Raw genomic sequence first — 26023 nt, forward strand, 5'->3', positions numbered from 1 at the left:
TTAGCGTGCAGCACCACAAGACACAGCAGGAGCACTTCTCTCCCAGTTTATGAGGATTTGGTGGTAGGCAACTAATACATCCCATAAAAGACAGCTAGCCAGATTTATTCTTCTTTAAGTTTGCAGTAATCAACTCAAGCAGGAAAAGAGAGGCCAGCAGTTAGAGCCAGACATTCTTTCTGTAGAGCTGTTTTGTAACTCCCCTCCCCCTTACTAAGTTAGTGCCTGTGCATTATCTGTGGCATTATGAGCTCTCACCCTGGGTTAGGACTGGCCATCCATGACACATTCAGGTATTTTCTGCTGGAAGCATTTTCACTTCATCTTGTATTCTTACCTGACAAAAAGGCTCAATGCTCATTCATCCTCCAGCTTGTGGATACATGCAACAGTCATCTACTTACACCAAGGCTGAGTCTGTCAAACACTGCAGGAATTTCTCCCCACGGACCACCATCAGCTGGCTCCCCTCACTGCAAGCATGCCCTTAAGAGAAGCAACTAATATCAAAGATTTACCTTCCCCATCCAAATCCCTCAGTTGCCACAGGAGCAGTACAACATGCTTGCAAACAAAAAAACATCTGTGACAAGGCAAAGGGATTTACTGCTTATCTTTTGAAGAGTTTTGCACTCAGGAGAGTCCTGTAAGGAGCTGCAAACATGCAAATGTGCACATAACCTACACCATAGGGAGCAGGAGGAAAGACCCTGAAGGTGCAGTGAGATGTCCTCATATGGCAGTTTTAGCAGCAACTTGGGCATAGCAAATACAAAGAGTTTGCTCTTCAGCTACTGAACCTATGGATAATTCATCCACAGCAGAATGACTTCAGCAGAAGAGGTAATCAGCTGCAGGCAGTTAAAACAAAACAAAACACAACCAAACCCCACAAAACAAAACCCACAACAAAAAAATCCTCACAAAACCACCCTTCTTTCACCTTCCTTAGAAGGAAGTCTCAAACAAGTACATTCACAGGGCTCTGGACCCAAATACCCATCAGCACATCCATGATCCACAACAGTGACTGGTCATAATGCAGTTTTATTTTTTCCTTTGTACAAAAACAAATATAAAAATTTAAATCCCATAGAAAGTGTATACTAGCAATGACAAGTTTACATTACAATAAGACAGGACAATGCGATGTGTATTTAACACCACATTAGTTTTAAAATTCAGTGATACATGCACTATATAAAATAAAAATTACTAGAACTTTTAATCTATTTCTACCAAGAATATCCAGGTACCAAGATACTCAAGAACCAAAAGTCATCTTGATAGGCGGTATCTACAAAATTAGACCTTTTCCACACACAAGAAGAAACCAACATTAATAGAAACGTTTATCATTCTTTGTTAAAATCCTCTCACAAAAGCCATACATAAAATTCTTAGTAGATACAGAAAAAGCTCAAAAGTTTGTTAGCGTAAGTAACCATTCAGTAGTTTAGAGAATCTTTTAGACATTTTGAAGAGATACTGTAGTTTTCAATCTGTATTTTTCCCCACAAAGCCAGAACTACATCGACTCCTGTTTCAAAACCTAGTCAGTGGTTAAAACTAGCTCTTGAGTGAAGTCAAAGAGTAGCGTACAAAATATTTACTAGAACAGGGGTGTGTCACATGAGTCTGTTTACTCCTTGAAGAAAGTCTTTTCCACATTCAAGGTTTGTTTATTTGTCCCATAAACAAGATTGTACCTGAGGGACAAAACAAAAACAAGGATTACCATAATCCATGAATACAGCTAAACTTTTCCATAAAAGCATCAAGTCCACAGAGCACAGCCAAGCCACCTCATTAGTGTCTTGTCTAGCCTCCCTCAAGTTTGTGAGCCCAGGGAAGCGTATGTTTGGATGGGTGGCCAGCTCATATTTCTAGAGACACACAGTTCTCTTGATGCTCTGTGGAGCCTTGGGACAGGGACTGCTGCCAGGAGCCTACTCTTCCCCCAATGCTGGCAGCTGCATCTTGTTCCCTACTAACTAGCGTATCTATCATCCACATGTCACTGCAAGAAGTAGATGAGTTAGTCAAAGTAACTGGGGCAGCTCTGCTGTATGAGAGTCAACCCATACTGCAAAGAAACCACAATCACTATGTTTTAGCACTAACTTCTGTTCACAGCAGGCTGCAGCAACACCCTATATGTCTGAAGCCCCTATTCTACCTTTGCCCTAGCACTATTTTACTGTCCATCAGAAAGCTGGGTCCCTATTCACCAATTCACTATCAGTAACAGAGTTATCTCCTCTCCACTCAGGGGACCTAGGAGTATTAAAGACTGTTCTTTTGTACCCATGAACCTGCCATGTTTGTTTCTGTTAACTTGGCAGGCAATACTTCTTTTTCCTGTTGAGTTGTATTCCAAATAAAACAACTTAGTATTAAAGGCATAGAAATATACTTGCAGGATTATTTTTTTTTTAAAGCAATAGTTATTCAGTAGCTCCAGACTTCGTCTCTATTACGTAGCTGATATTCAACTTCTAAGCAAAAAAGTACAGATAAATGCTGCTTACCTGTAGGATTGTGCCGGATGAAAAACACAAATGGCCTGTCTACTATGAACCAAGGAGGGGATGACCTCGCTATTAAAATTGCAGCTTGCAAGAAACATACGGTTTAAAGTTAGACAAAGCAAGGACCACAACACATTATATATTCTGTCAAAGTGAAGTTTTCTAGCATATACTAGAAGCTTGCACAGGTAGAGATAAATGCTTAAAACCTACCAACTTGGACATTTAAGGTTGTACAGGTCACATATTCGTATAGGAACCACATTAAAAAGACACAACACAAGACCCACAGAAAGCTGGAAGGAAGTCTTGGGTTATCACCTCAAGGATGTAGTAGCTTAGTCCTCTTTGCCACCTAGATAGCCAGGAACATTACATTGGTGGCCAAAGTGTTAGCTATTACAAGACACTTCTCTAGAAGTAAGCCTGTTTATATTTCTTAGAATATACCAATGGTCTGATCAATACTGGCAAGTTGGGGTTTTCCTTAGAAATTACATAAAATCCATCAACTGATCTGATCTGATGTCTGAGACAATTGCAGGAATGTGCTCTAAGTGGGCTATCTTTGCTTAGTGGTGTAGCCTTCTAATACAGTTTTCCCCAAGTCTGACAGTTATCAGTACAGTTGCTTACTTGTTGCTGCAGAAGCTTTGGTTCCATCTTCACTAACTTCGATTTTTGTCTTTTGCAGAACATGAGATACATGAAGACCTTCTGTTCCTGAAAAACCCAAGGAGAACAGCACTTTCAGAAAAATAACTGCAAGAGTCCTGAAGTACCTTGTAGCTAGCAGCTATCGTAGCATGGCTAAGAATAATAAAAGCTGCTACAATCTTACTGAAATCCTGAAGCTGCGGGGAAGAACACTACTGGTAATATCTTTGATTACAGTCACTAAGTAGTTAGAGAATAGGGAATAACTCCCTCCTCCCCATTTACTAGGTCTTCTTATTTCACAGTTTAAGTGTTCGCTTGCATTTTTAGTTTTAATTAAACAAATGACTGAAAAAATATGCTATCCTAATTTAAGTTACGCTCCCATTTATCTCAATGTCGGGGGGGGGAAAAGGCACTTAGCAAGACACCTTGCTTTCAATAAAACACAGGAATTTGTCAGCAAAAGGCAGGCTTTTTTGTCAGATCTCTCTGTAGAAGCTAATCAGGAGTTTAACAGAAGCAGAGAACAGAAAAAAAGACACCATTTTAGAGCCATAAGTTCAAAAGATGTTTACATCCCATTTTCAGATACTAATATTTATAGTTCTGGTTTGTCCAGTCCCTTAAACTGGGAATTTAGTCCTTGAGCTTTCCTACAGCTCAAGAGAAAGTCATTAAACACACACTTTAGGGAAAAGTTAAATACTGCACTTGCGGTATTTGTTATAGTCTAAGGTATGGTATCGTTAGAAGTCCTGCCACTGATTTAGACAATGCTTGAGACCCTCAGGTTGTAATACCAAATCTTAAGCTGACTAATATGATTTACTGCTTTAGTGCAAGACAAGGGGAAAAAAGCCACTGCATTCAACAGAAACAAGCAGCCATGCTTGGCTGGCTACAAACCAGAACTTAGCTCCAATGGCATGGTAACACCCAATCTAAAACAGACAACTGCATTGCTAAAACAGTGCTTTATTCAGTGCCAGAAACTATGAATAAGGACCACCATGGATTAAAAAAAAGAAAAAACCCAACAACAACCAACTTACTTGTTATTTTTGCAAAGTTTGCCTTTGACTGGTCAAACATATCTGTAATACCAAGTGCTTTCAGAGGGTCCTTTAAATCTGTTTCTGCTACTGCTGTAAATCTAGTTGGAACAAAAAAAAGAATGCATCAGTATTATGCAGAAAATTTGCCTTAAGCCTGCTGTTTCTCCTGTATCAGAGGATATATATGTATATGACCCCCAAAACATTCCCTGAAGGAGAAATGAATTATATTAGTACTTACTTAGGTAAAATAACCTGCACTCTTTTTGCTACCATGGTTGTCATCCAGCTTCCTATTGTTTTTGTGCTGATGTGGGGAATGATAGCAGAGAGCGGCGTTGTGCTTTCGGTAGGCAGAGCAATCAACATGCTTATCATTTCACCATGGTATGGCAATTCAATGATATTATACCACAGCTCATTTGGAGTACTTGTAGTGCCTAAAAAAATAAGCAAACCTGATGAGCCATAATTGTTAGTCTTACATCTCTATTTTACCTTTAGACACCTACAGCTGTAAGAGTCTGTTCAGAAAGCTTCGCCCACGTTTTAAAACCAACTCTAAAAAGTCACAGACTGCCTGCCTTCCTGCTAGGCAACCCTTCGAAACTGGCATGGGCTCTGTACAGATGCTAGTTTGACAAAGAGCACAGACAGGATGACACCATGAAGCAAATGCTCATTTGAGTTTGATATGCACACTGTTTCCCAGAAAAACCTCATCAGTCCAGAGTGACAAGTGTTAGAAATCACCAGGTCTGTGAATCAGCTGGATCTCTACTTCAGACCTCAGCTGTACCAGAACCAACTGAGCACTGAGAAACAAAAACCAAGGAAAAGCAGCAGACTATCTTTCCAAACCAAAGAGATCTTGTAGACAAGCTCTTTCTCCTCCAAGAGTTATTGGAAGAGCTCCTGTTTGAGGTAGTCTATTGCATTTACTTCATTTTCTTGCTTAATAAGGGTCTCATTAGGAAGCAGTCTTAAGTCCTTGAAGGTAGTGGAGAGCAGCCACTTCAAGGCAGTGCAGGAGGCCAATTAGATGAGAAGGAGTGAGATAGCAATGCCTCTGAGTTACAGCAAGTGCCGGGAAGACTGTCTTTGAGCAACCCTGTCCTCCAAGTTCCCTTTGGTTACTGTGGGATTTCTGGCATGTGACTGGGAAGCAAATGCTTTCTATGGGAGTTTCAAGTGAAAACTTGTCAGTTTAAATACAGACAGCGTTTCTGGCAAAGTTTTTGGATAGCAATAAGACCTTATTATCTTTCTCCTTTCTTCATATAAGTCTGCACTTGTCAGCCCAAGCTGAAAAATCGACATCTTCATCAGAAATTTAATCATGTTGCCAGGGCCATGCAACCTGCCTTTACTGAACTCATATTGCTAGAAAACTGGCCGTGTTGAACTTATTTTGCAAGAATTGTGTCAAGCTTGGCAGTTTGATTATTTCCTTTTATTATGACAGCAGTTCTCAGACTGGGGCCTACAGATCAAAATACTGGTTGCATAGTCAGCTACAGGACAGTAACAAAAGGTTAACAGTCCAACAGCAAAGTACTACTTTCCTCATCTGCTACATGCTACTATCATTACTACTGAGGCATATCAAACAGGAGGGGAGTTCATCTTCACAGTCAACTGATGGGATTTAAGATGCTTAAGAAATTTAAACCTTTAAAGATACCTTTGCAAGCATAAATAAGACAGAAACCCTGTGTTAGGATATCCAGAGAGACCCAACCTAAAACTAGTCCTAACTCAGCAGTATTTCTCTTGTTCCTTTCTAGCCTCAATAGCTTTTCTAGCTTAAACATAGGCCAACTGTCCTAGTTTTGGCTGGGACAGTTAATTTTCTTTCCAGTAGCTGGTATAGTGTTATGTTTTGGATTTAGTATGAGAATAAAGTTGATAACACACTGATGATTTCAGTTGTTGCCAAGTAGTGTTTATACCAAGTCAAGGATTTTTCAGCTTCTCATGCCCAGCCAGCAAGAAGGCTGGAGGGGCACAAGAAGTTGGGAGGGGACGCAGCCAGGGCAGCTGACCCGAACTGGCCAAAGGGATATTCCATACCACGTGATGTCATGCCCAGTATATAAACTGGGGGGAGCTGGCTGGGGCAGGAGGGGCAGATCACTGCTGTGGAACTAACTGGGCATTGGTCAGCAAGTGGTGAGCAATTGCATTGTGCATAATTTGTTTTGTATATTCCAATTCTTTTTTTATTATTGTAATGTTATTATTATAATTTTCTTCCTTTACGTCCTATTAAACTGTTCTTATCGCAACACACAAGTTTTTTTTGTGTCCACCCCCCCCGCCATTCTCTCCCCTACCCCACTGGGTGTGGGGGAAGTAAGTGAGCAGCTGCATGGTGCTTAGTTGCTGGCTGGGGTTAAACCATGACACCAACATAATGGAGTTTTTAACCAGCATCAGAAACAAAAACTTAAGATAATAATCTTGCTAAAGCCCATCTTAAGTTATCTACTTCTTTCAAACTCCATAGATAAGTAATATACACTGCAGTAGGCTTCCCCACCTCTCCCAACTCACACTTTCAGCAGTTATCTGGAAGTATTACATCTGCTCTAATATGTGGGTTTGGGACAGAAAGTTATGGCTGTTTAACACAAATCTACTATTAGTCAAGTACTACTGATAGTAAAACTAGGCATTTAAAAACACAGTGGGTCTTGTTTTTTGGATTTATAGCAAGCTGTACTCTCAGGCCTATTTCCAGGCAGCACTGCTCTCTTCTTGGAAGGACACAACAGAAGATGTGCTTTCATCAGAGCTTCAATCTTACTTTGACCAATAAAGAAGCTCTGAAGTACACTGTCAGTTGCATAGAGCTGCCTATGTCAGCTCTGAGAGTCTCTGATGGAAGTCTGGCTGAACCTGCTGAACTTCTTTTCACTTGTGACTCAATTTGAATTTGAAGAGCAGCTTCACACCTTGCAAGATATAGCCAACATACTAACCCTGTGCTCCTCCGATTCCCACAGGTCTGGGGACTGTGCAAGTCCCATTTCTTTATTATACAGTAAAATACAGATTGATTCTACTCCAATCTTTCTTCCATACACAGGTCATCACCAGATACACCTCAGGGTTCTGCTTCAGTCAGCACTTTTCCTTTATTCTCACCCCTTAAAAACTAATAATTTCTTCTTACTGCAAAGCTTAAGTAACATGCAGAGTTCTCGGTTCAGGTACTTCAGATTTTCCTTTTTAAAGGCAACAACGTAAGGCAAGTACTTTGACAGAGTACTCTACCTTAAGCAACTGTTAAATACCTTGCACAGCAAGCTCATCCACACCTCAGCAGTATCAGATAATTCTGTAACACAAAGCCTCCTACATCAGCTACAATAAGCAATACCATTAAACACCACATGTGCAGCAAATTCTTGCTCTAGTTTGAAGGGAAAGAGCAAATTTTACAGCTATTGTTGGTGGTAGTGGGAGTTACTGAGCTTACCACAGCGGAAGATAGATAATTGAGACAGCATAGGAACTTGGTAGGTCTTCCCATCAGCTCCATAAAATGGACGTTTCTTTGTATTTTCAGGTCGAAATCGTGATTTCCATAAGCCCTTGAAATACACAGCATTTACTAGAACCAGTCTGGTTAAACTGCCATCAATATCATCTGGAGCTACAACCTGATCGATCATACCTAGAAGAAATAAAGAAAGTCTGAGTATTTGCTGTCGTAACACTGGCCTACTGTTCATTAAGAACCTGAAGCACATGATACTTTAGGCCTCTCTGTCTGTGAGTGTGCCAACTCCTCATGGGGCAATACATTTGAGGTTCATAAAGCCAATGGTATTTTTGTCAAAAAGTAAACCTTTGGGATAATTAGAAAGCAAACATATCTTGCTAATTGATAGACTGATGTTATTACTAGCAAGGCCTTACCCTTTCCAGCACATGAGCAGATTTAAGACTATGTTAGTGGTAACGGTTTCAGCTGAAGCACTTTCCTGTTCGCACACTGCTTGCAACACTGCTATGCGAAAGTGGTGATGTGGTAGTGAAAGAATTTGACAGCCTCATTTCACAAATACCACATCCAACATCATTAACACACTCCTCACATCCAGGAAGCACTGGCTTTAACTCCAAGAGATACCAAACATGTAGTTCACCTAGACTATGAATATGTTGCAAAACATGATTTCTGGCTTTAGCATATGTAACCTTGGCAACTAGATGCCATGAGGCTTGAACCACGAGGAGTTCTGTCAAGACAGTGTTAGTTAAAAATCCTCCACTAAACATGACTCCTAAGAACATGGCCATATCTTGCAACAGTTTAGGGCAGCAAGAGCAAAAGCTGAACTGCTTTACAGCTTTCCACAAATCTGATTTACTGAGCCAAATCTCTGAATTGCTTGAAAGCATCTTTTATGTTTGAGAAAGCATAGCTCTAAGAGAACTCTGCTTGGATTTCTCACCAGTTGTATGAAGGCAAGGAACAGTAGAAGCTCCCCTGATCCCATGGGCAGATGGACACACACACTATACACATCCCTCAAGGCCACCAGACAGGCAGATCTGTTGGGGCAGTGGGACTGCAGATTCCTGGCCCACCAGCTCTAAAACATCACACTAATGCCAGCTTAAAGACAGTTTTCAGCTGTAGGGCAGAGCTTTTTCTGCCTCCCCATCTTTCCCCAGTATTTCCATCTGAATCTGAGATGGCTCAGACACCACCCTGCCATGCACATAAAAGCACTCACCAATACTCACCCCTTGTTTCATTTTTCACCCACTGGTTGATGGAATCACATGCTGCATTTGGGTCCTCAAAGTCCACGCTCTTGACACTGCACTGAAACACCTCTTTGTTCCTTGTAACAAAAGGCACTTCCATTTTAAAGCCACTCTTTGCAAACACTGCATTAGCAATTGTAACAATGTCTTTATTCTTTTTTGAGACTATGAGCCTGTTTATCTTCTTTAACGCTTTACCAACTCCTAGTTGGAAAGAACAGCAAGTTTAATTTAGAATAAGATGATGAACAAACAGTTACTTTATATGCAACTATTAATGACATGAAAGGTCAGACATTAAATGCTGGACTAGAAAAGGCGACCAAAGCAGGCATTCTGAGAGGCCTTCCAAAATACCCATTTCTGATCTCTCATCTGAAGAATGCTACTGTTTCCTAGCAAAGACAGGACTTTCACTGTGATTGATGCCTGCTGCTCCTCTAGCTGTCTGCTCAGAATGCTATGGACAGTGCTGGGGATAATATTGAGGTTCAAGTCTTGGTGTGGAGCTACTAACCACACTCTTTGACAGAACAGGCTGTTCCAAAAATGTATTTCATATCATATAAGCCCAGGCCACCTGTCAGTTCTGACAGTGATAAAGAAAGTCAAGAGCTCAGCCTACTCACTCAGAGCAAACAGGTCTGCAGGATTATGCAGGTGGTCTTGAACCTTAGAGTGCAAAACAAAAGTTGTTTTCTCACCATCCTTCCTTTCCATTTACTGGAGAGCAAAGGAAGCTGTCAAGATTTCTATAATAAAGTTCAAGTCAAGTCTTGGTTTCCTTAAGGACTAGTTCCTGGCCTAAATCAGCTACAAGCAGGAGTCAATCCCTTAACACATATACTTGCCTTTAAAAAAGGAAAAAGGGAGAGCAGTAGGTTCCAGTGCTTACAGTCAAGATCCTTAGGACCTGAAAGCAGCTCATATCGAGTGCTTGCTAGCTCCTTCACTGCATGAGAGAAGGCATATGGCAGCACAGAAGAACTGCTATGTTCACCATACCCAGTTCTCCCCGCTGTTATGGCTTACGAATGAGTGCTTGTCTACACAGGAAAGCTATTGCCAGGCAAGCAACTTCATGTTCAACTGTTATATTGAACAGGATCATCGGGTGGCTGCTTTTACAGCAGTTACTAATGGGCTCCCTCTGTTTCCCAATACAATTTGGGCAGCAATGTTTCCAGACTGCTTCCATATGTAGACAAGCTTAAGATAAGAGATATGAAGGGAATACATTAGTTCAGAGTTATTCTCTTAGCTGCATACAAGAAAAAGCCTCAGATGGCTTTGCTGTTTCATGTATCATGAATGCTTTAGCAGTACTGTTTGTATAAATTTCTACATGTTTACTCTCCAATATTATGGGCAAATTCTTTTGGAGAACATACCATAACAAAGGTTCTCAAACTGTATTCTGTGGACCACTGGTGGTCCACGGAGCACTTGCTGGTGGTCCAGGGAGAGCTGGCTGGTCTCATGATGCTGGCTCTCCTCTTTGCTTCCAGCTGCTAAATTGCATTAAAAGACAGCTAAAGATAAATTAAATACTTTCCAAATACTACCTTTCCAAAGAAGCAGTTGCTGTAGTTGCCAAAGGCTTGTAAGGCAATCATGAACAAGAGCAGAGGAGATCTGTGCAAACAGATAGGTAGCATCCCAGAACAAGTCTCTGTAACAAGGTACTGGCTACCTTCTAAGGAGTTTGAGAACCTCTGTGTCTCACAGTTAGGATTAGGAAGTCTGCAGGCCAAATAACACCAGTTGATACAATGCTTCAAAATTTTTGAGCATTCAAACGTTCCTAAAGTTGATTATCCCATGAAGAGATTTCAATCTACAACATTTAGATCTCAAGCTGACAAATCATTTTGCTGTACTTTAAACCCAGAACCAAAACAGCAAAGCAAATGAAGACAGGCCATGTTAAATGACGATACTGCTCAAGATTTAAATGTGCACTTACCTCTTGAAGGGTTTCCTACTCCTGGAAGGAAGGCAGAATGCTGGCACTAAGATGTTAAGTCTTGCTGGCAAACACTCACAAAAATACTCAGCATGCAAAGTAAAGCAGCAAGAACCTTCAGCCTACACCCTCTTGAGGGGCAGACATTAGCAGAGGAATATAAACACAGATGCATGCAGTGTCAGGCACACAGACAAGCAGAAACGGCTGTTTCAAGAAGAGGGCACTAGAAAAACTACAGATTCAGGGATCCTGACAGCAGAAACACAAATGAACAAATCTGAAGAGCATCGAAGTGAAAGCATCAATTGTATGGTTAGAGCTTGCATTGCTTTCAATGCGGTAGCAAGAAATATTCTCTTGCCCTGTTATCTAAGGAGTGGCACATTAAAGGCTGTTCCGTACAGCCTGAAATGGGGTACTGCAGCCTTCCTGCATAGTGCTGGCACTGGACTGCCATCCACACTGCTCTGGAAAATCAATTTTGCAAAGATGAAGGCAACTAACCAAGGCCCTGAAGTCATTAACAAAGCTGTATATAAGCCAGTTCAAGTATATGTACATGTCCATACTCAAATTGCCAATTAACTTCAAGCATGTCCATTTTGTGCTTTGGTAAACAGAGTTAATTGGTATATGATGCAATCTGCCGCGCTTTGAAAGCCATCTCAAAACAGCATGAAGATTCTGACAAAACACACCCCAAAACACCTTAGGAATCACTGACCATTTACACTGTATCTCATCATAGTTGTCAGCTGCTTCTTTGTCTTGCCATCAGCACCCAGCTGCAAAACCCCCAGGACAGATGCAATCCCATGAGGAGAAACAACAACATTGTCCTGAGGCTTAGCTTTCACTATCTGATTGAAGACCTGGATTCCAACATCAGAGCTAAGTTCCTCCAGAGGATAAAAACTGAACTGGGAACATACAGATGTTAAAGTCCCAAGAACAAAGAGAAGTGGGAAGTGCCAGTTCATGGTTTCTGGTTGGAGATACCTATAAGAGAAGAAGAGGGGAAAGTTAAGTCAGCTTTTGCAAGTACAGCATTTTTATCTTCAACTTAAATTCTTATTCACCTAAAGAGCCAGCGAGTCCTGCACATACTCTATGCACCATTCACAGAGCTCTGGCAATGGGACTCATACCTGCATTTTACTGCTTCCAGTATTTTACGTCTAGGGGTTTCCAGAATCAGAGATAACCATAAAATAGCTATGTATCAGTGACTACAAGACAGGACAAAAGCCACCAAGTTGGGAGACTACCTCTCATGACACACAAGTTCAGTTAGTTTTGTGTTTCAGTTAAATGGAGTCTTAGCATTCTATTTAAACTGCCCTTTAGGATAAATTAGTGTTAAGACGACTTGTGGTATGGTCCTCGCCCACTAAGATGTGATGCACAGTACATTTTAGAGATCACTTTCTGCAGTGAACAGAAGCACGTACACATATGCCAACAGACCTTCTGCTGTGGGAATTTACACCTGCCTAGAATAATAAAGAGTTGCTGCGTAACTGGCATTTTCCATGATGAGAATATAGAGGAAGACTTTTAGATTTTAAAATGCAAGGTTAAGTTTTGATTTTAGCCTGTACTTTTCCATTTAAGAAAACTCACCAGCTAATAAATACAGAAGGAATGTCACATTCAAAGTGGGCCTATCTTCATCTGCAGGTCTAACACCTAACAGAATTCAGTATCGTTACACCCACGACCTAGGAACTGAGGCACAAGCAGCAGCAACAGTTTGTTCAGGACCTGTCAGCAACCAATTAGAGAACCAAGCCCAAATCTTAAACACTGGGTACTGTAACTACTAGGCTGTATTTCCTCCTCATGGAAGTGTCATTCAATCCCTTTTTTGTTAGTGCAAACAGCTACTTAGAGGCATAGTCATGCAATAATCTCCTATTTCATGAAATTAGGTTCCCTGCTCGCCTTTGAGAAGTTCAATCACAACGTTTTTATTTTAAGACATTTCAGTTGCAGTTCAAGAGTCCTGACTTCCATTTTCAGACCAACAAGCAAGCCTGTTCCCACACTGAGCTGACTTTGGTGCTCCAAGAGCACGCTTGGGTGTTAAGTCTCTCAAACACACCAAGGAGTCAACTAGTTCCCTAGTTCACTGAGGGCTAAGCAGGCTGCAGAAGGTACACAACTGATTAAAATTTCATTTGCATACCACATGCAAAAACCAAAAATAGGTCTCCTCCCCTGGAGCCCTCTGCTCAGCATTGCACACTTGCTCTTCTGGCTCCAGCAGGCCCCAAGCTGGAGGCCAGCAGAGACGCGGCATTCAGGCGGGGGGAGCATTTTGGCTGCGGTGTTATTCACAGCCACCTCCCACTCACACGGAAGGGCGTACTGCACCAAGAAGCTCTGCCATTGCACAGCCTACCTACGCTGCAAGTTCAAACCATTCTGGAGCACTTGATTACCAGAAAACCAGCTGGTGTTTGTGCAGATTCATTTAATCATCTTTTAATAGCATGTACTTCAACTGTGCTCAAACACTTGAAAGTAACAAATACAGCATTTCCACTTTCTTCTACGCCATTTCAGGGGACAGAACTGGCTTCGTCAAAGTTTGCCATTGCAGCACTGAATAAACCAAACGCCGAACATGAAATAAGGCAGGAGTTGAGACATCTTTCTCCCCCTAACCCAACTGTTAGTATAGCTGTGACCAGAAGAACCTGTTGGACTGTTTTAAGTTATGCAAGAAAAAGTGAAAAGGCTGTCCTACAAAGCAGGTTAACAGCCCGCCCACTAATTAACAGTCTTTCCCATCAACCTACTAATCCCCCAAGCTGTTTTGGAGTCAATGAAGCACAATTCCTTCCAAAGGAACTCCATACCAGCCATCAGCTGGCACTACTCAGGCTTAACCAGAAAGCTAGACTGGATTTGGCCAGCTGCAGCTGAGCCCTGCAGCAAGAAAACCCAAATGCCATCTGACCTCCCTGAGCAGGTTACACCAGTCACTTCCTAAATTTGTCCTGCACCCCACACTACTGGGTACAGCAGGAAGCAGTCATGGGGAAGACCAGCAGCCTGACAGGGAAAGTGATCTTGTACTTTTTTTAATTAAAAGTGTTAAGGAATATTCTTAAGTGTTCTTTGATACTTGCACAAACAAGTCACCTGAAATCTCTAGTTTTGCTCTTGGGGGAAGGCTTTCCTCTCTCCCAGGCAGCAGCTCTACATCAATGGCAATGCTGCCTTGCAGGAGGCAAGCATGGCTTGCCACTCCAAGAGAAACTATGTTTTGGGTTTAAGGGTTTTCTTTGGTGGTTTGGCGACCATCTCTTCTTCCTATCCAGAGACCCAAGGGGCAGTTTCAACAAAAATTCTTCATCCCAACATTAATCAGACTTTTACCTTTACCTAGTACCTTGGCAAAAAAAGGCCCACCAGAAAACCACAACTACTAGATATTCTTAGTAGATGCACTTAAAGCAAGCAAACAGTTAATGTTGGTGCAATACAGCCTGTCCCATGTACTGATGGAGACCAGGCATAGTGACAGACAACAATCACAGAGCACACAATTTGAAAATTCTACTTTTGATTGAGGCAGCTCAACCTGATCCAGCCAGCAAACCAGAAGAGATCAAGCTATTTTGAGCACATCTACCCTTGACACATTATATTGCCAGAAGTATATTATGAGGGCAAAGACAGGAGTAACACTTCTATGAAACCAAATAAAACCATGTTTCATTGTCATTTATGTACTGCATCTGCACAAGGCTAACTGAAGTCAGACGCTTGTCTCTTCTTTGCCTTTACCACAATATATTGCAAGTCTCATGTTTTCTACTTCACTGGTGACAACACCTGCCAGACTCAGGGTGGGTGAAAGCTACCAACAGCCTTGCATTTTCCCCATGACACATGGGTAAAGACTTGTCAAAGCAACCCAACTCTGCTCCCAAGGCCACTGCTGCAGGATTTCGGTTTTGCTTTTTTTGTTTCAGGGAAAAACTATTCCCTCCTGCACCTGGTTTCCCCAGAGGTCTCCACGCTTGCTTAACCTCTCCCTCCCACTATGCCATTAAGGCAGGTTGGTCTCCATTTTGGAGCACAATCTCCAACAGATACCTACTCAGTAAGTGAAACAAAGTTGTGCAGTGCTCTGAGCACTGGAAAAGAATAAAACTGCTTTTCAGCACTAGTTACAGAACAGTCACTTCTTGGCCCTGCCATGCCCATTGCATACCTTAACCAGCTAATTTGGGAGCTAATTTCATCTTCGAGCAAGAGTGGCATTCATGTATTAATGCTTCTGGCATGGATTTCAGTATATTCAACTTCTATGCAGTTCAGTAACAAGAAGTGCATTTGCATATCCTGAAAGAAAGAAACAGCTTAAGTACAGTGCAAGGAGAAAAAAAAATCCAAACGGATGTAGGATGTGTAGGATGGAAAACAGTTGACCTGCTATACAGAATACCAACAAGCTTTCATAATGCTGAAGCTAAAAACTTAGTGACAGTTAAATTTGAATCTAATGCTTCAGAAAGCCAAACAAAAATACAAGCTCGGCATTTCTTTGCCTATGACCTTTATATTTTTACAAAGTTAACTGAGAAGGAGGAAGGTGTATAGGCAAATTCATTTATGTAAATGTGAGCTTTTGAAAGATGCTGTATTAAAAAACCCAACACACAACCTCTTCAAGGTAGGCTGCCTACTTCTTAGATTGAGAACTTACAGTAAGGACAACATCCTACAACTTAAACTTCTAAACAGACAACAGAAATATGGACACTGGCTCAAAGAAATCCATCTGGAGAATAATAAAAACAAAACCCCAAGTCTAATTTGTTATGTGAATCCAGTTCTTAACCGTAATGTTAAAAGTTTCTGAAGAAAGAGATGACTGTCATACATTCACCTGTATGAGGGATGCCTTGTCAACAGCAAGCAGAGAACTCCATTACTCCACCTGCCTCACTGAGCAGCACCATACCAAGTCCTGTACACCATGCTAAATTAGTAGTTACTACTTATATCTAACTGCAGAGCCTAGTTTAAGCCACTGCATACTTTTAGACAAGTAGTCCAGTCAGGCAGAGCTCTGGGGAAGGCAGGAGAGGAACACCACAGCGTGTGGTATCTGCACTGATAGTTTTGTGTTGTTTCATGACAGATGATGAAATGTCTTCAGGCTACCAATCTCTGGATGACCTCAGCCTCTAGCCAGTGTTGCAAACACTAACCCTCATACATACTAGGCAGCATACTCAACTCTCACTAGGCTCAACTATTCAGATCATGCACATAATGCGTAGTTACGCTTTTGGCTGAAGTTATTATGGAAGTATTTACGTCAACAAGGAGGACACAGTGCTTTCAGCCTGCATTTACAGAATGCTTGGTACAAAAGCGAAGTTACATTAATATGGACTGTTTGATCTGGGTCTAGAAAGGCATTTGGTGGAGCAGGGAGAAGTTACATCTTCAGCCCCAGGCACAAAAAGCTGCTGTGCATGGAGATCCTCCTACAGGAAAGACCTAGCTTAGGAAGGACTTCGTTTTCAGAGCCAGACCAAGCTGCTGCACTCTTCCTGAGAGGAAGAGAAGTTAGTTTCGTTCAAGATCAGAGGCAAAAACATGAGCTGAAAAGACACCCAGGTTTAAAATGCAAGTTGGAGAAAAGATGTCCCAGAGAGCCTGAAGAACACTTTGAAGTGAACTGAAGAAGAAAGTGAACTGTACATAGATTTTTAGATATCTGTACCAACCACACTAAATACTGTTGTATGATAGTATCCTATGAGACACCTCCAAGTGTTTATTTTGAAGCCTAACTTCAACAGCAGTAAGGTATAACCCAGAAGGCTCATTCTTGCAGCTGCAAGATGGATTCTGCAGTTTCTTTAAAAGATGTATCAAGCCTAAGGAAGTTTAGACACAAGACTTCACTTCTGTGAATAGCTGTAACCAGAACAGCAGCAAGCACAGCTAAACAGAGTAAAACTAAAAAGCAAAGTCTTACAGCACTGCTGGTCTCACTGTATTGAGCCCAAAAAGCTCAGAGCCCCTGAGCCCACAAGGCAGGCACTGGGCAGCCTGTGTGCCCAGAGAAACTCAGCCTGGAACAAACATTCAGGGACTTCTCCAGGTTTGAGATGTTGATGTTTCCTTGTCAGTGCCATCTGTGCTACTAATTTAAAAGTCTTATTTCAACTGACATGTGAGCTCAAAGAAAGCAGTTTCACTTCAGGCATTTAACTAACTCTCTCCAGCAGGACTGAATAAATACTCAACCAAACTTGTTAACAGTCATTTAAGCTGGCTGAGCACACAGCAATTGTTTCTCCAAAGCAATGAGACCACTCTGGTTGCAATGGGAAGGTCACATGCTGGGTCTTGTTTTTCAGACAATGCACCCTTGGCAGCATATTAAAACACTCAAGCCTGTTGGTAGGCTTTTCCTCTCTGCCTCACAGGTGTTTGCAACTCCCCTTTCTGCCTCAGCCTCTTATAACTCAAGTATCATTCAGTATCCTCTCCTACCATGCTGCTTGGCCTCTGCTACACCTAAACACACTTTCAGGTTCAGAGCAGCAGGACCCAGTCTGAATGCAGGCGAGTTCAGAAGTGGCTTCTTCCACGTGACAGAACTGTGAAATGTTTCTTCTTCCTCCAGGTTTTCTGGTACATCCTGGATGTTGGCTCTTCCCCATCATCTAACAACTCTTTCCAGTACTTCCTGCAAAGTTGTGAGGAAAACACCCCACAGACATCCCCAACAGATACAAAAGTAAAAGCCACATTATATTAACATGTCAGGTCACATGAAAAATATCTAACACAACAAAACAGATTTTTATTACTCAATACCTGGAAGGGTCAGTATATGCAGAGCGTTACTAAGAAAGGATGATTGCTAGCTTTTAAACAGCTCAGTACTTATAATGCTCTGAAGAGTACATTACTGTCAATATGAGATAAACATAACTTGTACACAGAGATAAGCCAGAAGTTTTTTTTAAAAACATTTTGTATGTTAAGGTATTGGTCTGACTTCAGGCACTACAGCCCACATCGCACACAACTGCAAAAAGCATGGTACTGGTTCTGAGGCTTTACTCTCTCAACCTTAATCCTTTCTCTGCTATTTCTAATTCTCTCAGTTTGTTAGTGCATTTGTGTTTGTTTCAAGATGGACCATCTCCATCTGGAACAGCTCCCTTTCAGCTGTGTCCAACCAGCCTCCTCTGCCAAGGGGGAATTTCCCAGCAGAGCACCAGCTTGTAAAACTGGCTGGCCCCAGACGGGAACCATCTCTTTGTCCAAGCATAGCTCCCACACGAGCAGATAGTCAGAGTTTAGTGCTTCTTTATGAAGAGTCCTGACTACCACTTCTTGGGAGTTTCTATTTAGCAGGAAGGACAGAGACAAGCTCCATTTAAAACTTTCTGTAGCCTCATGACTAGTATCTCCAGTTCATAAGCCAGACTGATTTTCTCACCAGTATCTGTCTTCTGCAGCACTTGGTGGTTGTTCATGGTAGTTCACTGCATGATGTCAACTTTACAAAGACCAATTTCACCAGAGAGAACTTTTGATTTCACCACTCGGTTGTAACCACACTACAACTATACAAGCACTACTCAGTTTCAAGAACATAGATAGGTGTTTATGTATCATTTGCTTTTACTGCCATCCCTCATTTATACGTAATTTTAAAAGCCAACTTTAGCTCTGCTTCATGAAGCAAATACATGGTTTGCTGATATCACAGGGCAGGGGTCTTCCAGAGATTATTCTGGGACTTTACAGTTCTACCACCACTTCCAAATTTTATCTGTGTTCTCTCATTACTGTAGGCCCAACAACTATTGTTAAAGTTTCTATGTGCTATTTACTCCTGTATTTAAAGCAGAGTTTCCACAGCCTTCTCTAAGATCTATTATCAAGTCTTACAGTATCAGAAAGATTAAACAGAAGTATGTTTTTAATTTACTGGTGTCCCTTTAATAAAGCAGTGATTTTGTTGATCTTAAGTTCTTTATGCAATGTGGTTATTTTAACATAATGAAGAAACAGCATGGGACAGTCAGCCCATCATGACTAATGCTGCAGAACCAGTTTCCCAAAAAGATGCAGCACAGTGTTTCACAACATGGCACTGAGGCTATACCCTCTTGCTCTGGATTCACCCCAGCAGAGAGAACGATGGTTCAATGATTAAAGTATTTGCCTAAAACATAGCAGCAGGTCTATAACCCAGGCTCCCATTTTAAGTTTTTGTGGAAGAAAAACCTTGTGGAACCACAATTCCCACATTTACTGTACATTAACAATGCTCACTATGCAAGTACAGGCTCATTAAGAAGCAAAGGCAATCCTACAGGATTGCAAGCTCCCGTTAATAAGGTAAAGAATATTAACTCTTTGGTAATGGGCTGCATAAGTACAGAATTATGAAGTAACCCCACAAGGTGCTGGACTAGCCATGGCTGGTGTCTTATCAGGTACCTCACCACCACCTTTACCTTAACCCCTACTTCTGCTATAGTATTTTACCTTCTTTTCTTCCTTAAACAATATTAAAGGGAAACCCAGTACCCTTATTCATTTCCAGTTGTTGCAGGACTCATCTGATACCAGGACTCTCACACCTCTACACCCCTGCAGAGCAAACTGAAACTTGCTCCTTCTCTCCCCAGGTAAATTTTAATCTGCTGGCCAGTGACACATGCCCCATCTCCTGCACATACCAGGCTGAGAGAGTAGAATTAGCCTTGTGGACATGGCTCCGTGGCCACTTTGACACTGCATGGAGAGCTGTGCTTGGAGCAGACTGAACATCGAGAACTTCCCAGCACACATCCTTCTTCAGAGGAGCCAAGATACTAGTATCTGTAATGCTCAGACCTAGATAACTGACAAGCAAAGAAAAAAGTCTTTGTAAACAATAATGAAAGCTAAAGACAGAATTGAGTACTGAGAATTTCAGCAGAGCTTTGACAAGGCACACTAGTTGCTGCAGAGTATAAGAGAGATGATTGTCTTCAGATTCTACACCTTTTAGGTTTAGTTTACTCTACAAAAAAAGTACTTGTATGTCCTATTAAACAACAACTTAAAGCCCAGTTCCCATCATTCCACACCCTGTGGTTCAGTCTGGGTTTACAGCACCACTGAAAATGGTGTTTTCCATGTAGCAATAATATTTCTATACACCTGGGAAGCTAAGAGAGATGGCAGGATGTATCAGCCACATGGTATCTAACCAAAGCCTAAGCATGCTTTTGTTAGAGATGCCCAACTGGTAACAAGAGACAGGCTCTCAGTCTTCCAAATGGCCTTTAAGAAACCCCACTTAAAATAATGCAAGTAATTCAATAGTACTAAGTTTTTACTTATTCTTGCTCCTACAAGAAGTAAGACTGTGGTAATAACAGTGTTGCCAGTTCCATAAATTTACAGAGTTGTATCTGATACACTCATTTCACCATAAAAATAAATGGGAACAGCTCCAGTATTCTCTGTTCATAATAAGAATTTCTATAAGAACTTGTACTTACACAAACACATGGATATCCAAGACCTGAAACTTAAAGCATTTGTATCTAGGGAATGCTACCATCTGACAAAATACTCAGAGAGATCAGAAACACTGTTCTAACCATTTACGTCACTTGTGGTTGGAGATCTGCAGTGACAGGTGACTAAGCCTTTCATTTATTTATTAACAATACTGTGCAACATTAATAATCAACCACTTCCTATCTGCAAGTGAATTTAGAAACCCTGTTGTCATCTGAAAAACTAGATAACATGTGTAACTCTTAAAGTATAATGCAGCCAAGGACTAAAGTTATTAATATTTAAGATGAAAAAAGCATATTGATTTTCCTTCTCTGGGACAACATCACTGAAACATACTTAAGCTCACAGAAACATCAGATACTTGTTCTCTAGTGGCCTTTTCTCAACCGTTTCAGAACTAGCTTAAAGGTTACCCAAAAAGGATAGAGATATTTACATTTTTATTTACAGCACACAAACGTTTACTTATATTCATCTTCTTCCCCACCCTAGCTTCAGAAGCAGAACCAGCCAACCACAAAATCATCAGAAGTCACAGATGCAGTAAGGATGCAGGAATCGCACGCAGTAAGGATGTGGGAATGAAGCATCGTGCTGGGAACCCTATCTGCATACTCAGATAGACACCTCCTCAGTCATCTGCAAGACGACCTACATTAATAAGAGAATTAACAGCTATTTAGAAGACCTGTATTTAAGAAAACACACTCTTTTCATTAATCTGACCTCAGTTCCAATTAATCCCACCGGCTTTACTACAGGTTTCTGGAAAGGCAAGACCTAAATTTCCACAGAAAAAAGGGACAACTGCATATGAACTATGCACAAGAATCCTGAAAGAGCAGGTCATGACCTGACATATTAAACCATCTGATTCAGTTCAGATTGAAAGTTTGTAGGCTGAGTTGTGAGCTGCATTGTCTGAGAAGCCTCCACTCAGTCCATCGTTATTTCTGTAACACAGATGACAAACCTCAGCAGAGGAAGTAGGCAATTAGCTGGGAAAGCAGCCTCTTAAGCTGAGCTGCCAGAGCAGCTGGAGGCCTGAAGCTTGCTTCATTGCTGAGAAAGCTACATGAACTACTCCTTCTGGAAGAAGGAGGTATATAGCAAGATGGAGACAAAGCTAACAGATAAATCCACCAACTTCTACATAGGATTTCTTAGATTGCTTAAGGATGTAAAGGAAGAATATAACAGAACGGAAGAGGAAAAGTTAGAGGTATGTTCAGTTCTCCTCTTGTTTTTGTACCTGTAACCTGTCACAGCCAATGACAGAGACTGCCCCTCTCCTATTAAAACAAAACAAGAAACCCCCAAAATAACTCACAACCTTTGGCCAACAGAACAGGAGCTTGCAGTTCAGACCAGATGACACTGCTGACCTGGAAGCAGTGAGGACCATCACTAAATACCACAACATGCCCTTCTGCAGGAATAGATGTTTAGAGTTCAAGTTGTTAAATAATAAGAAAAGCATTTAAGAAGAAAACAAAGCTTGGTCAAAGCTACATAGCTGGTGAACATGAATTCATATCATCTGCACATCAGCTGAACTGAGAGCACTAAGATGTACGAACATCTCTCTATACTGCTGCTGGAGACTCCAGTGTGATTTACAACTGTAGCTTACAGTCTGTTGACAACTAATATTTCTCACAGTTTCTACCTGCATGCTGAAGCCATGACATATACACAGCCTTGAGCAGGGGTCTTCAGTTCAGAACTTGCTGGTAATCAGTCTTGCTGCCTTCCATAATTGCTCTCATGGTCCCAAAATACTACTCCCAAGAACTTCAGGCCACTGTTTCTAAAGCCCAGGAAGAGAACAGAAGGCTGCCTGAAGCACATGGTTTACATCATATTGCTGAGTATGGTCAGCAAGACAGATTTCCACCATGGGGAGATCAATCCACAAGATGAATATGCTTTCATACTTAAACCACTTTGTGGCATATTTATCAGACCCCGGCATGAATCACCTCCTGATTTCAGCCTGGAAATACAAGCAAAAGCATCTTTCTGGCTATTAAAGGTAAACACCAGACCACAGACAAGATACAGTAGCTGCCAAAACTCATGTGCTTCCACAGACACTGCTGAAAAAGAGGTGCTAAAGGATGAATAAAGCATTTTGGTTAGCACTTAAGTGTATTTCAAGGCTATGACAAACAATTCAAGAAACTATGGCTCATACTAGCATTGCCACTAAAATTGCCCTATCTTCCTCCTGTCCATGATCACCGGCTCCAACTTCAGCAGTGACCTCCTCTGTGCTTGCAGAAGTATTCATGCAGTTGAGTAGTGAACTAGATTCTAGTACTAAAGGGGAGACAGGAAAAAGCAGAACACAGGATAGCTTTTTTCCATAGTACGCCAGCCTAAACATTTGTTTAGCTACAGCTGTAGAATACTATCACCTTTATTTTCACCTCCTTGTGGTCTCCTACCACCCCATCCTTTTAACCATCCTAGAGGAGACATACCTGAACATGTACACAGTTGCACATATTCAGCTTTTTCATATTTTCACACACAGAAGCCATTTACTTTAATAAAAAAGCTTCTTATATTTTCATAGTTCTCTACTTTACACTGTTAATCTTTAAATTCATATGTAGGTGATTGGCCACTCCATGCTACCTGCTCTCCAACACTAAAAAGAAGCAATTCTTTATATCACTCTGCTTATTCAAAAGTTGTTTTGTATAGGTGCACTGAATTACATGGTACTTACAGGCTAGTACTTTGCTATAAAACACAATTTGTAAAGTTATGTCACAGGCGATTGGGGAAATGCCCACAGGCAAAGATGACTGCATCCAGCAATACTTTACAGATAAGTGATGATTAATCCCTCTTTTCCATGTCTTCCCATGTATAAAACCTTTGACCCTTAGGAATAGTAGAATCCAGTTAACAGAACAAGTAACTGGAAGTGTTTTGATGATTAGGCTGGATTTCCCCCTAATTAATATTACAAAAGCATGCTCTCTCATGCATGCTTGTGATTAAGCAATCCAAGCAGTCCAGACAACCCTAACTCCAGCTTCCAAAAAAACCCTTCCACTGAGCCTCAGCTTTTTCAAGCATGAGCACTGCAGTTGCCTAGCAAGAATCAAAAGCCGCAACCGGCTGCATGAGCCAGGTAGATAACTGAGCCCACCACCACCAAAGCAAAGCACCACACAAATCTCTAGCCAGAGCTCCCTCTGAACTGTTCCCTTCTGTAGATGTACGCAATGCATATGCATCTCCATTTTAATTCCTAGCAATAAAGCAAGGTGGTTATTTTGATATATTTATATACACACACACACGCTTCAATCTAGTCTGTAAGTGCTTAGTGCAACCTACTGGGCTCACTGCTTGACATTTTTCTGCCTAACAGTATGCTGTTAAGAAGCTTTAAGGACTGGAACACATTTCTGGCTGTGCAATTTAGAGACCCACACTAAAAGTCTCTGCATGCCACTAAGACATGCTATTCTCCTGGTTGTCAATGACAACACCAAACAGAAGCTTCAACACTTCTGTATACACCTTGAGACAAAATCCACTGCAGATTTCTGTTGTTTTCTTTTTTGTACTGACATGAGTTTATATCACCTGCTACATGAGGTACGTAGAGCTATATATAGACAGTTGTCTATAGTGATGGCCATATCACCATCTGAAGCAAAGAGGAGTTTTTATAACATCCTGATACCTGGGTAGCAGGTGCAAGGGTATGTCCAGATAAGCAGCTTTTCAGCATCTTAAGAGCACTGACAAAATTTGCTGACAGGTTGTCTTACATACAACTTGTCCATAATTGTAAAGAAGCTGTGGACTAGCATTCATTGCTCAAAGTATACTCCTGTGCCAAACAGCTGCTATTCTCACAGGTTTAATCACACCCCATAAAATGCCCAAATTCCAAGTTAGCACATCTTATACATATTTGAATCAATCTACTTAATCATTGTGCCTTTTTATTTATATTAGTCTTCACCTCACACACTTTAAAGACTCATCTGATCACTCAGCAGGCATGCAGCTGCTTTTCACTTTTTTCATGGATTTCTGCAGCTCCTCCCCTTTTTCAAAGCTACACGACAGTACAGCTGTTTACACCTATGTATGTTCTGTAAATAGTCCCTACAAAACCAGGTTTCTAATGAATTCCTGTGGAGAGCAAGGGGTAAGACGTTAATAAGTGCTCATAGGAGAAAGTGAAGGGAAAAGTAGTAATTTTTCAGTGCAGTGAAAAAAATAGTAAGTCCACCAGGTTTCTCTTTCAGGAAGTTGCCCAAGAATGCAATTAAAACCACAAAAAGCAAACCATGTTTCAGAATCATATGCAGGCATGAAAAGGGGGGGGGGGAGAAATAAATCACACTGAGGCCTCTAATCCATAAGCAGATATTCCCAAGTTTTAAGGGAAATCTGACATTTTAACACAATGGTATCTCCAAAGGTTTTATTTCTCTGGGAAGATCCTCCTGTATTGCACAACATTGAGCCAAGGTACTGAACACCATTTTAAACAGGAGGCAAAAGACTTTCTCCTGAGGTGTACTTTGCATTTCCAAACCCTCCCAGAACTCAGTAGATGAAGCAGGCTCCCCACATTATTCAAAAGGGAGCCAAGATAAGAGTTTTAGCTAACCAGGTCTCTGCTTCAACACACAATTTGATGTCACCAGCACTATCCAAATCCTGTTTCAATAACAGAACGTATACACCCTTTCCTCCCGAAAAGGCAATGGCTGTAAATACTTCTCTCCCATTTTTCTATCACTCGCTATGTAAAGACAATTTCAGTTACTAACCTAATTATGATTTATTTTCTTTTTTTAAGTACAAGAAAAGCAAGCTCTCTCTCAGAGCAGACAGGAGACGCTAACAAAGCGACCAACTTCCAGTTTGCAAGTTCTTACGATAAAGCCGATGCTCGGGCAGTGCCACCTCTCGCATCCGTGAGAGGAGCGGGCTCCCACGCCGGCCCAGGGATGCAGCGGCGATCCGGGCGCTTCCCGGGGCGGCGGGGACGCGGGACGGAGCCGATCGATGGCAGAGGGGGGCCAGGCGCTCCCCACCCGGGGCCGGGCCGGCGCTGGCAGAGGGCTGCGCTACCAGCCTGGAAACCCACTTCTTGGAGGCGGGGGGGGACGACACGGACGACGACACACACCTCCTTGCTTTCAAAAAAACCAAAAAGAAGAAGAGACTCACCACGCCAGAAGCACCCACTCACGCCACAGCGCCCACGCATCCGGCGCTGGGAAACTTGGGGGAGCAGGTAACAGGCAAGGCACCCCGAAGAGCCCGCCGGCACCCTGCATAACGCGTCCGGATCGCCCGTTCGCGGCCAGCGGCCTCCGGGTTGTCAATAGGGAAACTTTGGTTCCCCCGCTCCGCACAGCCCGCACGCCGCCGCGGCCCCTCTCCTCCTCCGCCGGGCG

The 26023-nt window shown here is 41.8% G+C and overlaps 1 protein-coding gene across 3 annotated transcripts; it reads right to left on the reverse strand.

The window, feature by feature from the left end:
• Positions 1-1027: 1027 nt before the first annotated feature.
• SERPINE2 (serpin peptidase inhibitor, clade E (nexin, plasminogen activator inhibitor type 1), member 2) lies at positions 1028-26017 on the reverse strand. Of its 3 annotated transcripts, XM_010568281.1 has the most exons (11): positions 25794-26017; positions 11725-11999; positions 10998-11018; positions 10423-10542; positions 9008-9235; positions 7731-7928; positions 4488-4686; positions 4244-4344; positions 3168-3254; positions 2532-2615; positions 1028-1709 (listed from the first exon to the last, which is right to left on the reverse strand). In XM_010568281.1, the coding sequence occupies exons 1-11, from the start codon at positions 25901-25903 to the stop codon at positions 1672-1674; spliced, it is 1461 nt and encodes a 486-aa protein (XP_010566583.1). In that variant the 5' UTR covers positions 25904-26017; the 3' UTR covers positions 1028-1671. The 3 variants fall into 3 exon arrangements, with proteins under 3 accessions (XP_010566583.1, XP_010566584.1, XP_010566585.1); XM_010568282.1 differs by lacking the exon at positions 10998-11018; XM_010568283.1 differs by lacking the exons at positions 10423-10542; positions 10998-11018.
• Between the last annotated feature and the right edge of the window lie 6 nt (positions 26018-26023).

Source organism: Haliaeetus leucocephalus, unplaced genomic scaffold (genome assembly GCF_000737465.1).
Source record: "Haliaeetus leucocephalus isolate CR32 unplaced genomic scaffold, Haliaeetus_leucocephalus-4.0 Scaffold240, whole genome shotgun sequence".
NCBI classification, from domain to species: domain Eukaryota; kingdom Metazoa; phylum Chordata; class Aves; order Accipitriformes; family Accipitridae; genus Haliaeetus; species Haliaeetus leucocephalus.